Source organism: Cyprinodon tularosa, unplaced genomic scaffold, assembly GCF_016077235.1.
Source record: "Cyprinodon tularosa strain WSP-4 unplaced genomic scaffold, ASM1607723v1 ctg126, whole genome shotgun sequence".
Taxonomy (NCBI): domain Eukaryota; kingdom Metazoa; phylum Chordata; class Actinopteri; order Cyprinodontiformes; family Cyprinodontidae; genus Cyprinodon; species Cyprinodon tularosa.
This window is the reverse complement of record NW_024038070.1, coordinates 619,845-636,769: the sequence shown is the minus strand read 5'-3', so window position 1 is coordinate 636,769 and position 16,925 is coordinate 619,845. Positions and strand designations below refer to the sequence as shown.

The 16,925-nt window shown below is 35.5% G+C and overlaps 1 protein-coding gene across 1 annotated transcript; it reads left to right on the top strand.

Moving 5' to 3' along the window:
• Nucleotides 1-205: 205 nt before the first annotated feature.
• On the top strand, nt 206-13,795 carry LOC119777660 (cell death-inducing p53-target protein 1 homolog). The gene is made up of 5 exons (XM_038276632.1): nt 206-367; nt 10,552-10,756; nt 10,988-11,023; nt 13,337-13,481; nt 13,610-13,795. Exons 2-5 carry the CDS (start codon nt 10,567-10,569, stop codon nt 13,713-13,715), a joined length of 477 nt encoding a protein of 158 aa, XP_038132560.1. The 5' UTR covers nt 206-367; nt 10,552-10,566; the 3' UTR covers nt 13,716-13,795.
• The last annotated feature ends 3,130 nt before the right edge of the window (nt 13,796-16,925 follow it).

Sequence of the window (16,925 nt, the reverse complement as noted above, 5' to 3'; positions counted from 1 at the left end):
CAATTTGATTGTTAAATATTGAATATAAATATGATGCTTGATATATTCTGTTTGCTTCTTGGTATCATAATAGATATATGCTTGAAGATCTTTGAAGTAAGCATTGCATTGCTTTATGTTTTATTGCTGTTTGCCCTGGTCACATGGTAGGTGGAAAAAAAGGAGGGCGGAACCACATGGTTCCATTAAATCAAATCTGTTGTGTGAAAGGGGAAGAATCAGATGGTCATGCTACTACTGTATAACTTTAACAGCTACAATTTAGTCCGAGACTTGCTGCACTTCCTTATCATTCTGGCCCAGGAAGACTGAACAGAGAAGCATCTCAGCCCTCTCTTTTGTTGTTGTTTATTTTTCTAATTCACCGGTAAGTTAAACTTATTTACATTTCTACTCACATGGTATTGGGCTGTGGATGTCATGTCCATTAATTTTTGGGTTTCATATTTGATTTATGTTGAACTGTATAAAACAAACTGTCTAAAACGGACAGATTTAGGATGAATTAACAATGAGACACAAAGGGGCTTTGTAGCAACAGATTAGGGATGTCAACATGAGCAAAGCTGAGCAGAAAATATGTCTGCACTGTCTGGAAAGCACTTATCTTCAATCCTGTGGACAAAAAACCTCGATAAAGCAGCCAAAGGGCTCTTAGCATTGAAAATCGGTAGCAGTGAGCCTTTCCCAGGAAGTAAATGACTAAAAAGACAAATTGCCTCTTCGCTATTGTTAAACATTGCTTCAGTAATTTCTTTCCATTTTCTTTTTTTTTTTTTTTTTACTTTTGCCCCTTTCTGTTGTCTGTTTCATTTCATAATGGTAAAGAAATTAAGAACTTACTGAAAAAAAAATGTGTTAGCTGAAGGAGTGTTTGAAAATAATAGTAAAATAGAATAAAAAATGGAAACAATGTATTAGGTTTTCCAAAGTAAAGGTTGCATTTCTTATTCTGGGATGGGGGAAAAAGCTCAGAACAAAGGCATCTTTTATCCTGATGAATATGATTCACTTTTCTACGTCAATATATGTTTTATTGTTTACACAGTGCAATAAAACAGGAAAGGGGTCATTCAGTCCAGTGAACTCTTGTAAAAGATGGTTTTAAATTTGCACAATTTTAAGACCTCAGTATGGAGTTTGATGGTAATAAACTTTTTTTCTCAGAACAATGTTTAGTCACCCCTGGTTATTGCACAAGTTTAAGGATTTTGCACAGGCCATGAAAAACAACATTAACATGTCAACGTGACATGCTCAAACACTTAGAAAATGGATGCTAAGCTATATTTGTTACCAACCTTTAAGTTGTCAAAACACTTCCTTTTTGGAGGAAAGTCCAAAAACACCAAAACCGCAACCCTTTTTATATATGGACTTTCAGCTTTCTCTTCTCATATATATCTTTAGAGTCCAAGGTTTGCTTATTATGGGATGATCTAAATTATTTTAGGGGTCTAATTATGTTTTGTGTTATTTGGTTCTGTTCGTATTGCAGGTTGGTGTAGTTATACAGTGATTTAAAAACTATTGATTAGAGGTGAAGTCAGATCATTTGTTTTGTTGTGCTCCACTTACAGTAAAACAACCCCATGCCGGTAACATACTTAAAAATTGTTCTTATTTAAATGCATACCTCTTGTAACTGGCCAAATATCTCAAACCTGCCTATTGTTTTTATTGCTGCAAATTTAGTAGAGTTTGCACTTTACACATATAGGGCAAGGTTTTTTTTGTTTTTTGTTTTTTTTTAGCAGGGAACCATCAAGAGGTTTTTTTAATGTCCTTCACTATGAATTGTGACATTGTATTTCAGTATACTCCAGTCTGTTTCCCCCTATAGGTTTTCTTTGGGTTGTACTTGAAGAACACAAACACCTTACTTTAATCTGAAAGTGGCAGTTTGTGTGGTACGGCCAGAACATGTCTACAGCTCGCTGTTGTAACATGCCAACCGTGCCAAACACGTAAAACCTGATTTCAGACGGGTAAAGTCGGCTAAAGTGAATTTACTGAATATCCCTTTTTGGGATAAGTGAAGTATTTTTGAATTGATTTGAATTGAGAATCAACCTTCTTGAAATCTCTTGAGCTAAAGTTTGAAAAAAAAAAGATATACCAGTACATTACCTAGATCAGTGAAACCAGCCTAATTAAGACTAGAGAATTGCTTAAACACCCTGGCATCGCCATGTCAAAAACGTACAGATTGCTAAATATTAGGACTGGGTTGTGGTTAAACTTTAAACCTTTTAAATTACATTTTTTCTAAATTTTAGTGGAGTTGTATAAAATATTTGTATGTGTTGTATTTTTATTTTAACCCAACAATGAGCGGTTTAGTCCAAAATAATCAGAAGAATAAGATACAAATATTGAGAGTACTAAACGTCCTATTAGAACTTTGATAAAAACTAGAACAAAAGAAAAACTAAAACCAAACAAAGAAAAATAACAACTCTAAAAACTACCAAACCATGGTTTCAGGGTTATAATGGATGAGTATTACATTGATTTAATGTCCTGGACTGACTGATTACTTTTTTGGATTGTCCTATCATCTACATATGGTGACAATAAATCAAAAATTGCTATTCAGACATTAAGTAATGAAGTGCTTCTTCTGTACTTGTTAGATCAGACATTCATTTGGGAAACGTGAACTAAAAATGTTCTTACAAAAAATTAAAACTATCTGAGAGGCCCCTACCTCAACATTCTACATTTCTGACACCTTGGAGGAAGTGAGAGAAATCCAATGATGATTTGCATCTATGCTGTAGTTGAAACCTCATGAAACTAGTCACATTTAAATGTACAAAATTCACAAACTACATGGTCACTGACTGGCTGTGTTAGTTGTCTTTAGGTTGGTCATTTACCACAACAGGTCTTTCTTGTTCTTCTCTAGGTACGTAATTTTCTCTCCTGCAATTTAATCCTGTAACAAACTGCTGGACATTTAAAAGGTATCAGATGACATGTTCACCTTTACTGTATCTATCATGAATAGAATAGAATAGAATAGAATAGAATAGAATAGAATAGAATAGAATAGAATAGAATAGAATAGAATAGAATAGAATAGAATAGAATAGAATAGAATAGAATAGAAAATCCCTTTACTGTCCCACAATGGGGAACTTCTGGTGTCACAAATATATGGACCTTAGAAAAATGTATAAGAATAACATAACAGTGACGAGTTGGAAGATATACAATAAAATACTGTACTGTAAAGTGTTTTAACAACATAAAACTGTGCATCTGGAAAATAAATAACCAATGTACAGCTATGGACATATTTTTTTACAGTAATGGATATTTGACAGTTGTGCAAAATGACAGCAGCATGTTAATTTAACTGACTTAAGACAGAAACTGTGCAAAATTTGCATGAATGTAAAAATGTATTTAGGTTGTTTGGAACAACCTAAATAAGCTTTTACCTAAGTGGTGGTTAAAGAGTCTTACAGCTGCTGGGAGGAAGGATCTGTGATAATGATCCCTGGTGCATTTAGGGTCAGTCTGTCACTGAAATTTAGCAATATATTTATGCATAGGGTGTTAGACATTGTCCAATAGAGATGTTAATTTAATTAGGATCCTTTTGTTTCCCACCTTTTGCACTGAGTGGAGAGGGCATCCAATCACAAAGCTGGCCTTCCTGATCAGCTACAGATTAGCTACTGTTCCAACAGACAGCTCCATAGAAGATGGCTGATGTCACAACAGTCATAGAAGGTCTTTAGGAGCGCAAAAGAACTCAGCAGGAAGAGTCTGCTCCGACCTTTCTAATACAGAGCCTCAGTGTTGGGAGTCCAGTCCAGTTTGTTATTCAGATGAACACCCAGGTACTTGTAGGGGTCCACTATCTCTATGTCCCAATGCCCCTCTACAGAGATTTGGCTGAACTCTTCTATCTTCTATCTCCATTACTTTTAAACATGAGATGTATTGCTTTAGCACAAGTGTCATATGATAGAATTAGTTCTCCTCCTCTTGCTCATTTTCTCCCCCCTCCTGCTTTGCTTGTATAATGACCCCCTATGAACATGATTTCCTTTTTTTGACTCATCTTCAGGACTCAACTTCCTCTAACGTAACTGTGGGCTATATAATTCATGATGTGTCAGTATAATTACGGATATAGCTCTACCTAAAATTATCCAGCCCAACAATAAATGAGGTTAACTTGTAGCTAAAGCAGACAGAATAAAATAGCTCAACACAACTAATATCACAGGTTGTTTTTCCCAAATTAACCAAAACTTTCCTATAGTGACAAACAGCTTAACTGTTTGACAGAGGCCCCTGTTGCTACAAACTGCGCTGAGTGTCATTCGTAGCCAAATACAAGTTTCTAGCTGCATTCCTGGGGAATTTTTGCCCACTCATGATGAGAGAATGCCTTAGAATCATGAATATTCATTACTTTGAGTGCTGCAACCCCTCTTCGACTCCCACCACAGATTTTTACATGTTTAAGTCTAAGTTTTTTTAGGATCTCCTCTGAAACCAACCTTAGTGGACTTTGGTCTATTCTTGGGATAGTTGTCTGGTTTAAAGGATAATAAAGACTGAAAATGTTTATTTCCCACAAATATGCTGACATTTAGAATTTCCTGATGGTTGATTAAATCCATTTTGCCACACAGCCCACAAGGAAATTAAAATGTCCCAGAGTAGTGAATATTTCAGAGTTCAAAAACTAAGGAATTTTACTACATGTTTTATTGCGGTAACTGACGCCAAGCCTAGTTTCTGGTGTGTTTTCCAGTCTAATATGGTGGCTACCATCATCTATCTACCACATTCAGGTAGTGGAGCTACATATTTCAGATTGTGTCTCAGATTCATTCTTATCTTTTTGCTACCTGAAAAAAATAATGCAACCGGTTTTGGTAACATAATTGTTTTATGCCATACCCTGCTAACATGAAGCAATTGTGTTAAAGTAACTAAATATGTTTAATCAAATTCCGAAAGTTGTTGTATTATTTTTTTCCAGTGTTGTTTGTGCAAGGCGGTGATCTTTTTGTCTGAAGTTTTTGGACAAATCTCTTTTCTAGGCGCGTTTCTATGGGGCCAAAATGGTAGCTTTAATATTTGCAAATGTGTGTGGAGAGTTGTGTGTCTGTATCTCGATTTGTGTGTGTGCAGTGGGATTTGAAAATGTGTAAATAAATCTGTAAATGTGTGAGGAGATTTGTGTGTCTGTACAACAATCTGCAAATGTGTAAAACTACTTGTGTGTAATCCGTTTTGCAAATGTGTAAAAAATCCACAAATCTGTATTCAGATCTGCAAATGTGTACTGAGATTTGCAAATGTGTAAAAAATCCACAAATCTGTATTCAGATCTGCAAATGTGTACTGAGATTTGCAAATGTGTAAAAAATCCACAAATCTGTATTCAGATCTGCAAATGTGTACTGAGATTTGCAAATGTGTAGATCAATCTGTAAGCACACACAGAGACACTTGTGTCTGAAGTATTTTCGCTTCAAGACCCAGAAATACAGACAAATCATTGGTTACAAGTCAAGCGGTTTTTCGGTTGGCTCTCTTTACACACGTGATTTTTGCTACTCTTCTGCCGTATGAGATGCACAAATGCGTAGAAGGATTTGTATGTGTATTTTCGCGATTTGTAACCCCTTGCGCAGGCTCGCAGGCTCACATGCTGCCCTGACCGCAGGCTCACAGGCTCACAGACAGCCTCTACCTTTTTTTTTTTCCTCCGCTGCGGGAGTTGACGTGACAAGGATGATATATTGATACCATTCAGTAAGGAAAAAATTTAATCTATTATTAAACAAAAGGTTACGGAAAGATGGCAGAAGCTGTGGGAAGAGCATAGAACTGGAAGTTGGCTTTATAGTATTCAAAGGAAAATTGGTGAAATGAGGAGAACGGAAAGTAATAAAAAGAGGTTATATCTAGATTAAGTTTCGGAAACACGGGGTTAAAGGGAAACTTATTTAGAATGGGAACAGGAGGTTGTGGTTTTTGTTATCAAGGGGAGACGGTGGAGCATGTTTTGTTGTTTTGTTATAAATATTCTATGGAGAGAAGGGTTACAAGAAAATAAATTACAGTTAAATATACAAGATATTTTGGGGGGGGGAAATCTACTTATGATTATTTTTGTAATTTGAAAAACAATCTTGAAAAAACGAAATTGGTAGAAAGGATATAAGTTTATTTATGTAAATATTGTTAATATTTATTTTTATTTTTCAGTGGGAAAATACATAGCATCCCGATCCACACTCCACTGAAGTAGATGGTGGTAATGCACATCATAAAGTTGCTTGCCAGCCGCCATAAAACAGAAGAAGAAGAAACAGTTTTACTAATGCAAACTATAGAAAAAACTAGAAAAAGCTGTTTCGGAGAAACATCAAAGTGGGAATGCTTTTGCTGAATGAAAAAAGCTGAAATTAACTGCAGAACATATAAAAATGTGATAGGAAGTCATTAGAAACTTCAAACTGCAGAAAACAATTGAATCATCTGAAGATTTTATAGGGTAGAAACATCCGGCAGTAAAATGGCAGAAACAAACTCATCTTAAAAGCTGCACAGTCAAACCATACATGATATCAAAAAATGTTGATCAGCATAAAGAAAACAGTGTCATCATTTGAGGATTGAAAATTTACAAACCTATGTGCAAGACTAACCATGAGAAGCAGAGGAAGGACAGAGAGAGAAGCTTATAGAAAGAGAGCTAATACCACTTAAGGAGCTGAATTTATAAAAAAAAAAACTAAACTGCATGATACGAGCCGCTGTGGTGATGAAAGCACCGTTGGCAGGCTTAGGCTGCATGTTACTAGGTTAGCAGATGCTTTATTACAGTGTAAATCTTAGAGCCTTATTAAGAAATGTAAACTGAGGTGTGTGGTCAACAGGCCTTGGTAGTGTAATTTGAAGAAATTGGTTGAGTTTGGGTCATAGCTATAAGCCATACTGCACAATGAATGAGTGTGCATAAGGAAGAGGCTTTTATTTTGTAGGGTCCCTTTAGTCTTATTTTGAAAGTCTATCATGGATGTGTGTCAAGGGAAGGGTCATGCCCAGCAGTGATATAGAATCCATTTCTAAATATGAAATCACTGGTTTTCCATGTTATTGGGTGAATAGATAATATAAAAGAGCATAAATGGGAGACTTTTATTGTGAAATTCGCTCTGGGGTATGTTGTGAAAAGGTCCCTAGAGTCTAATAGAATCAAGCTGGTAGAGTTTGGGTCATAATTCTGAGCCATTTGCATCAATTAATACACAAGTATAATATAGAGGCTTTTATTTTGTAGGGTCACTGGAGTCTTATTTTGAAAGTCTAGCAGGGTTGTGTGTTGAGAAAAGGGTCAGACCCAGCAGTGATACTTGATGACTTTTCAATCCTTAAATCACTCTTTCCCCCTGTTATTAGGGCAGTAGATGAAGTGGAAATGGGAGGCTTTTATTTTGAAATTTGCTGTGGGGTGTGTTATGAAACCCCCCCTAGAGTATAATTTTAAAAAAGTAGTTGAGTTTGGGTCATAATGTTGAGCCATATGCTGGGAAAAAAAATATGGGTTTAATGTAGGGGCTTTTATTTTGAAAGGTCCCCGGAGTCTTATTTTGAAAGTCTATCAGGGTTGCGTGTGAAGGGAAGGGTCATGGCCAGTAGTCATATTGTATCCACTTCCTAATGTTAAATCAGTGTTGTCTCCCTCCATTAGATTAAAATGTGCTGTTTAAAGTGGTGGAGGTAAAATCTCTTTGAAGCACGGTTACCTTGACAACGCTTAACGAGCCTGTCAGTGACAGAGAGACATGCGCATCACTTTCGTTCCTTTCCTCTCAGGCTTTTTTGAATGGGAATAGCAGCTTCGAACAAACGAGTGCTGAAGACAAACCGTAAATGATATCTAAAAAATTTTTTCAGTCTAAGCGTGAGCTATCCTTTGTCTCCAATTGGGATAACGTTCATGGCTGTAGCTCATTCACAGCCTTAATGGGAAGGAGAAATATAAAGGTTTATAAATCCTGCTGGTCTCATTAAATAACATGGAGTCCCATGGTAGAGCAGAGCTCTCAAAAGCAAAACTTTCCCTCCGAACAAACGAGCGGTGAGCCAAAACCGTAATAGGTATTCAAAAAATTCTTTCACCGTGAGCGTCAGCCATCTTTGGACTACAACTGGTGTAACTTTCATATTTCTACAATATTTCGTCTAGGCGTGGTGACGATGTAAAAAAGTGTATAATTGTCAAAATCTTGATTTTGAGGTTCGGACAGATTTGTTACCCCCGAACAAACCTTTTTCCTGGCTAAACGATAAAAGATATCGACACACTTCCTTAAATGTGAGTGCTAGGAAGGTCTGAGGAACAACTTCCACAAGGCTCATGTTGCTACGTCTAACGGTTCCCAAATGGGAGCGATACGAAAAATTCTGTTTTTTTGAATTTTCAGTTCGGATTTTCAGAGAGCTCTCATTGGATTTCTATTGGAGAAGTGTGGACTTCTTCGTGGTCTGGGCCAAACTGTCGGAAAACCGTAAATGCCACACAAATGAGGGTTACATTTCCTGAATCTTGACAAAAATCCCTACGTTTTGATGTAAAATTTATCTAGATAGGGTAAAAAATGAGCGAGTGAGTTGAAGCTGTTCGGCATGAGTGAAATGTTTGAAAACGCTAGAGTGGCACACTCTAGCAGCTGAACATTCCGTCCATAGACTTCCATTATAAATTTGAAAATTTGTAAAAATTGTTTAAAAGTTTGAAGCTTCACTGAAGCAAAACTGTAAAAGTTAGCAAAAAGCTGAGATAAATAGTAATAGCAGAAAGATACGGAAACATTTTAAAAGTTGAATGGTGTTTCTAGCTGAAAGTATGCTGAAGTAGTTAAAGGGCAAAGTAGCTGAAGATTTAGTGGAATTTTTGAAGTTTTACATGCATTTCAATGGGACAAAAAAAGTCATAAAAAGCTAAATATTTAAAAAAGTATAATAGCTGAAGTTACCAAAAGATACAGCAGGATGGACCAGAAGAAGCTGAACGTTTTGATACCAAATTTGTTGAAATCGGCTGAAGTATGGGGAACTAGTTAGAGACGGAAAAACGTACGGAAAGTATAATAATAATAATAATAATAATAATAATAAAGAGAAACAGAAAAACAATAAGTGGGAATGCATAAGCAGCTGACGGGATTCCATTGCTCTCAACTTAGCAGGTACAACCCCTAGGACCCCAGTAACGTCACGTACTGTACAATACCGCCAACTGGTGGTATGTGGCTGTATGTGAAGCAAGTTGTGCTGAACTGTCGCAGCAGAGAGAGGCTGTCTGTGAGCCTGTGAGCCTGTGAGCCTGCGAGCCTGCGGTCAGGGCAGCATGTGAGCCTGCGAGCCTGCGCAAGGGGTTACAAATCGCGAAAATACACATACAAATCCTTCTACGCATTTGTGCATCTCACACGGCAGAAGAGTAGCAAAAATCACGTGTGTAAAGAGAGCCAACTGAAAAACCGCTTGACTTGTAACCAATGATTTGTCTGTATTTCTGGGTCTTGAAGCGAAAATACTTCAGACACAAGTGTCTCTGTGTGTGCTTACAGATTGATCTACACATTTGCAAATCTCAGTACACATTTGCAGATCTGAATACAGATTTGTGGATTTTTTACACATTTGCAAATCTCAGTACACATTTGCAGATCTGAATACAGATTTGTGGATTTTTTACACATTTGCAAATCTCAGTACACATTTGCAGATCTGAATACAGATTTGTGGATTTTTTACACATTTGCAAAACGGATTACACACAAGTAGTTTTACACATTTGCAGATTGTTGTAAAGACACACAAATCTCCTCACACATTTACAGATTTATTTACACATTTTCAAATCCCACTGCACACACACAAATCGAGATACAGACACACAACTCTCCACACACATTTGCAAATATTAAAGCTACCATTTTGGCCCCATACGTTTCCTCTATGCAATGGAGATAACTGGTCACAATTCTCTTTACCGGTCCGGCTGTGAAGTTTTAAAGAGCCCATTATTGATTTTTTCATTTAAATCAAATGTTTTTAGGAAGAAATGTCAGATTCTTAAATGGAGCTTTGTATTTCCCCTCTTGGTATTTTAACAAAATGGATTCCAGGGATCAAAGCTCCTTGCATCTATAAAGAAGAATAAAACTGAACTAAGGAGAGCTGTTTTTATATCAGATGTTTCTGCTCTACTGCTGTTCCCCCCATGTAGATCAGAATGCTTGCTAACATTTTTCACTTCCAGTAAAATAAAGTATTCAGTTCAGGGTCATGGATCCTTTCTGAAGCACACGCTGTTACTTTCACCTAGCTGTTAGCTGCACAGAGGGAAGTTAATCTTTTTTTCCATTACGAATGAACCACCCTTTATGTTTAAACCAGTTTGCTTTTATTTGTTTGCTGTTCAACCTACTTTGTGTATTTAACCATTAACCTTTTGTCAAATACATATAGGTTTCATGAATAATATTTGTTTAAAAGGTGGGATTTCTGAAGATGGAAAAAGGTTTCCAACCACAGGGTGCTGCTCCACCCTACCCTGGACCTCCGATGAATTATGGCGGAACCGGGCCACTGCCTGGAATGCATGCTCCACCAGTTTATCCATCTCAGCCAGGCTTCCCTGCTCAGCCAGACTTCTCCGCTCAGCCAGGCTTCCCTGCTGCCCCAGCTGGATATCAGGGAGGTATGCAATCACTCCCTAACCTATTGTCACATATCTTAAGACGTATTCAAAGTTGTTCAAAACAAAAATCATCAAATTGTTGAAAACTTACAGCTACAAGCTTTGAAAAGGTAAAATGGCACAACTGTTTCTTGCTAATGGAGAATTTTATGCAAACAAATTGTCTTTTGTTGATAGAGCTTTGAAACAATGGTTGTATTGTTTTGCTGAAATGTTTCTCTCCTCCTACAGGTGTTGGATTTGCTCCTGCAGTCGGTACACCAGCAGGTGAGGTAACCAGATTCAGGAAAATGCGCTTTGAATGAAAAAAATATCCATATCTCATCAGCTATGACTCAAAGCAATAGAGTACTGAAGCTTATTTCTTAACAACAACACACACCTACAGGTTAACCGACATAGTCGGGTATCATTTTCCATTTTAGTCGGCAAAATTTGACCACTGCAGTGGGTTGCTGCCTTATTGAGATCTCTTCGTCTTTAAGAATGTGACCGTTTCTTTGGTATGTGAGCTTAACAGATAGCTTTTGTTCTATGTTTATTTCTTACTCTCTCCTATTCTAAGCATTGACTTTGTATCATTAAATAACAATCTTATATGTTTTTTTCCCCTATAAATAAATATATGTTTGGATTCTAGCCTAACCTAAATATTATACTTCAACTTCAAATCTTCTGTTTTTTCCTCGCTCCTGAAATCCCAACATTTGGATCAGCACGCAAAGCTTGCTCACATGTGTGTCTAGCATTAACATAACCATTGTTGTCTTTTATGACCTCTGCTGGTGATGTTTAGCAGCACTGTCTTCCTCCTTTTTTCCCTTCTAATGTTATTATGGCTGGATTACGCACCCCGGGAATGCTTTCAATGATTTCTGATTGTTTTTTTTTGTTTTGCTTTTCCAATGCATAAAATAAGTAATGAAACTGTTTTAACATGAAATTGTGCTCACACAAATTATACTGATATTTCACTGAAGCTGCGATTTCTTTGTATTGTATATCTACCAAAGGTCAAAATGTCCCTCCATAGGGAAACATTGAAACCATCAAAACCAGACAATGTGTTGCCAATACAATCTGTTCTCCAGCAGAGATGGGAAGTAACGAAGTACAAATACTTTGTTACTGTACTCAAGTAGATTTTTCTGATATTTTTACTTTACTTTACTACTTATTTGTATGGTGACTTTTTACTTCTACTCCTTAAATTTTTACACAAATATCTGTACTTTCTACTCCTTACATTTTAAAAATTTGGCTCGTTACCTTAGTTTTGAATCATTTCAGTGGAGTTACCGTTATTATTTTTCACGTCATCAATACCAAATTAGATCTAATTGGATGGGAATCTACGTTGCATTTGACGCACCACTACAAGATGAATCGACAGATTCGGCGGTATTCATTCGCGGCAAATCATTGCAGCTTGGTGGCGGTGGCGTTAGCATAGTAGTATGGACGACGAGATGATTGAAAATGAACACGACAGAGATCTAGTCCTATTGGCAGACATCCATTTAAAATGTAGGCAACGGCATGAAAAAAGTGGTTTCTACTTTTACTTTTATACTTTAAGTAAATTTACAAGCTTGTACTTTGTTACTTGTACTTGAGTAAAGAAGTTTAATCAGTACTTCCACTTTTACCAGAGTATTTTTTAACACAAGTATCTGTACTTTTACTCAAGTACAGAAAGTGAGTACTTTTGCCATCTCTGTTCTCCAGTAAGAAACCTTTTAGTTATATCCCTGTGCAGAACCTTCCAAAAGTATTTATAACATCTGAACATTTTCTTTCCTTAAACTTCTATGTATGTATTTTGTTGGGATTTTATAACAAATTTGCACAAAGCAACCAATAAAGATCTAAGGATCTAAGGTCAGATAAAATCAAAATATAACATTTTGGAAATAAATGCTAAATGCCCTGTACTGTAGGGAAATTAAAACTAGCATCATCACCCTGAATAAATCAGCTGGGTGAGGGCCACTTTCCTGCAGGTTCTAGAGGTTTCCTTGCTTCAGCTCAGCTTATTTCAATTGATGGCTGATTAACATGATTTTGTTGAACTAAAATCATCAGAATCAGCTCTACTGAAACAGGGAAACCTGATAAAACCTGCAGGACAGCAGCCTGTGAAGGACAACTTTGGGCAGGCCTGCCCTAGAAGAAAATCTGTCGGAGGCTTTAAATGGCCATAGACCAGCAGCGCCCAGCTTCAGTCCTATAGGGCCTGTCACCTTTATGGTTTAGATATTTTACTATTTCCGCACAACTGATTTCCAGGTCATTAACAGTTTTTACTAAACTGCAATCATTAAACAGGTTTTATAGAGCAGGGAAACAACTAAAACATGGAAGAAAAGCTTTAAACCCCCTAACTGTAGACTAAAGTGGAGGTTTATATTCCAGCATTTATATTTTTTCAAATCTTTTATAAGAATTTTATTTTACTTCCGGTGTAACATATTTTTTTAGTTTTATAAGAAATAACTGAACTATATGTGTAACACAATTGTTTAAGCATTTAAAAATAATATCTATGTTTTAATTAAAGTATTTTTTTGTGTATTTCAGTGTCTCACGTGGTAGTATCACCAGCACTAACTGAAATCCCTGGACAGTTTATGTGTCCTCACTGCCAGCACACTGGGATCACTAATACAACACAAACACCAGGACTGCTTGCCTGGGCCATTTGTGGAGGGTTGACCCTCTTAGGGTAAAAATCTGCTCAATAGATTATATCTTAAAGGAGTAATCTCAGCATTAATTGATTAAAAGAAGAATTTTAAAAATACCAAATAACCACAGTATTATCAATAAGAAAATCTGATTTCCCACATGCAGGTGCTGGCTTTGCTGCTGTATCCCTTTCTGCCTCGATTCCTGCCAGGATGTGGAGCATCGCTGTCCAAACTGCCAAAATCTCGTCTACATATACAAACGTATGTGAACCCCGTTTCACAAGAAATGAATGGAGAGAGAGAGAGAAAAAAAACTGATTTAATCGTACTTAATATAACAATATCAAAATATGCAAACTAAATCCAATGAAATAAATATTGCACTGTTGTATGTGATCAGACATGTTAGAAAAATTAAGGATTTGAGTAATGACAGGAAACTGTTTTCAATCTTAAAAAGCTATGTTTGTTTTTATTTTTTTTTTTCAAATGTCACCTCTTGCAAGAAATCTGTATACTTTTTTGTGTATTTTTTTTTTCATTAAACTGAAACAAAGTATTTTTTTGTTTTTATTTTGTCATTGAAGTGTTTATTTGTCTCAGAGGGGGTTGGACTGGGTTTTTTAGACCTTATTAAGTCTGAGAACCAAGATAGGATGGTCATTTTTTGTTCTTACACAAAGGTTTATACTTTTTACTGAAATAAAGAATTGGTCAACATTTTTTCAATTACTGCATATTCATATATCAGCTATACTATCATATAACATTATCCTCTTGTACAATATTAAATCAGCATAATGATTTAAAAATATCATGCCATGATCTAAATGAAACGTACCCCTGAGAGATGTCCATAAAATTGGTCAATTGGTGAATCACAGTGTGAGTTATTATCCACACATAAAGAAACCATGAAACGCTGTTAAAGCTTCCCAAGAGAGGTTCATTCTGACAATTATCGAAGAACCTTTAAGAACATCAAAGGTAATCAAACCTATTAACACTGTAATGTGTCTAGCATATCTAGCTTGGATCTGTTACACTGTCATTCACACTGGTGCATTTTATAAACTTCATGGAATTATGAAGGATAGGAAAAAGCTGCTTTTTTTCTCAGATATTATCAGCGGCGAGGCTACATGGGGGGCCAGGGGTGGCCATGGCCACCCTTAGCCAATCATTGGCCACCCCTGTGGCCACCCCTACCATTTTTTCCCCTCTCATACAGATGGTGGCAGCAGTAATCCTTTCAAGTGGAATATTTAAAACATTAACATTTTTTGTGGTTAATTATACATATCAATATATTAACATCAAAGATGATAAATACAGAATTCCTGCTCTTTTCAGAACTAGATTTTGTATTACATGGGGTAAAGAGAAAATTTGTCTCTGCACGTCATCCCGGAGTCTTCAGTGAAATCATAGATAAATAACTATTTTAATATAAAAACGTATCAAATAATCAATTTATGTAGATATTAGTGCTTGTAAATATCAATTTTATGCAGAATGTTTATTGAGACAAGTAGGTAAGTAATGATAATGTAAAAGATTTAGGCCCCAGATCTCAAAACCGAAAGATTTTTATTCACTATCTCTTTTATTTAGAAAGCACAGAAGTTTAAATATATGCGTCTATTTGTTAGTGAAGGCTTTAGGAAAGTATAGTTTGTATTTATTTGGAAAATATGGATGTTTTGCTCGTTAATTTTCGGGTTGGAACAGTGTAAACTGACCCTGAGGTTCTGGTGCCTATCCGCTTTTGGCAACCCCTCAGTGTACATTTAGTTATTTTGCCTGGCCACGCTTATATTATTGAGGTGTACTTTTGAGTCAGTTTCTATGATTTACATAGGTTGGTATAAATTAGTTCAGCTCTTCCTACTAGGCTCTATTTCCTGTATGATGATTACATTTTTAATTATGAAAGTGGTTTAAATAAATCATAAAAAATATCGAAATTGAAATAAAATTTATGCTGATAAGTTTATTTAAGCCTTTTTATTGGAGGGGCATATATAAGGTTATTATAAATTCATTGAGTTTATGTCCCAGCAGACCAACCTTTGTGATGCTGCTTTTTTCTTGTTATAGAAACAATGTTCATAAAAAACAATTGATCATCAATTATATTTATTATTTGTATGAAAAGGGTAAACTGCATTAGCAGAAATATGATGTCACTGTAATTTTCTTTTTGTTTCAACGTTTTATTATGCACAACATTTTTTTCCAATTGTGTATTTGACCTTACTTTAAAGGATCTCTTAATATATATAATATATATTAATATAATTAATATATATAATATATATTAATATAATTAATATATATAATATAAATATATATATATTTATAATTAGTGGTTGCATGTTTAGTGCTTGTAGTCGCCTAAATGTTTACTTATAGTAGATCTAATATTCTCCATTAAGGGACAATAAAGTTTAATTACATTCTTTACTATTTTAACAGACAAAATATCTTTTGCTCAGAGCTTTTAAGCATCATGCCGTTATCATCTACAAGGCGAACGCTAATAACACATAGGGCGGTCAGACAATTGGATTACATTAGGAACTTCAAAAAGTACCTATTCTATGGACAGAAAATATATGAAGATACTTTTAACTTTGTAAACTATATGTATAGCCTGTACTTTTTTGTTTTGTTTACAAAAGATGAAGTAAATAACCTTATTGTACAATTATGTGTCCTATTCTTCCTTTTCTATGGACATAAAAGAAAAAAAATGTAAGATAAGATATGTAGAGACTTTTTACTTTGTAAACTATATATATATAGCCTGTACTTTTTTTCCCCCTTTTTTTTATACAAAAGATAAAATAAATAACCTTGTTGCACAATTCTGTGTTCTATTCTACCTACTCTGGTGACATAAAAGAAAAAATTTAAAGAAAATATATGACGAGACTTTTTACTTTGTAATCTATATATATAGCCTGTACTTTATTTAGTTATTTATTTATTTTAACAAAAGATAAAATAAGTGCAATTCTATGTCATCGAAAAACGTCCACGTTTGTAGCGTGATGTGACGCAATCACGTGATCCGGTCAACAACTCAGCTGTTTGACGGTGGGTTCACGGACCGCTGAACATTTTAGTAAATAGGCCCTTCGTACATAAACGTACTATTCTCATAGTAATTAGGACGTTTCCATATCCCTGGTAAAAAAAAGATCAAATTGTTCCACTTGTAGTGTAAGTCTATTCTAAAATGTCACTCAGCCGAAAATATAAACAAATGAAAGCGATGAAATCATAGGTTGTTTGTTTGAGTAACTTATATCTAAATATATTGTTGAATTGTAAGTTATGTATGTATGTATGAATAATAGCGATAAGTTTATTTTGCGTTTCAATTGAGAAAAAAAATATGTAGTGTTTTCTTGACCATAAACTGTGGTGTTTTGTCGAAAGATGCTTGGGAAGTCTAAACTTTCGGGGAGCTC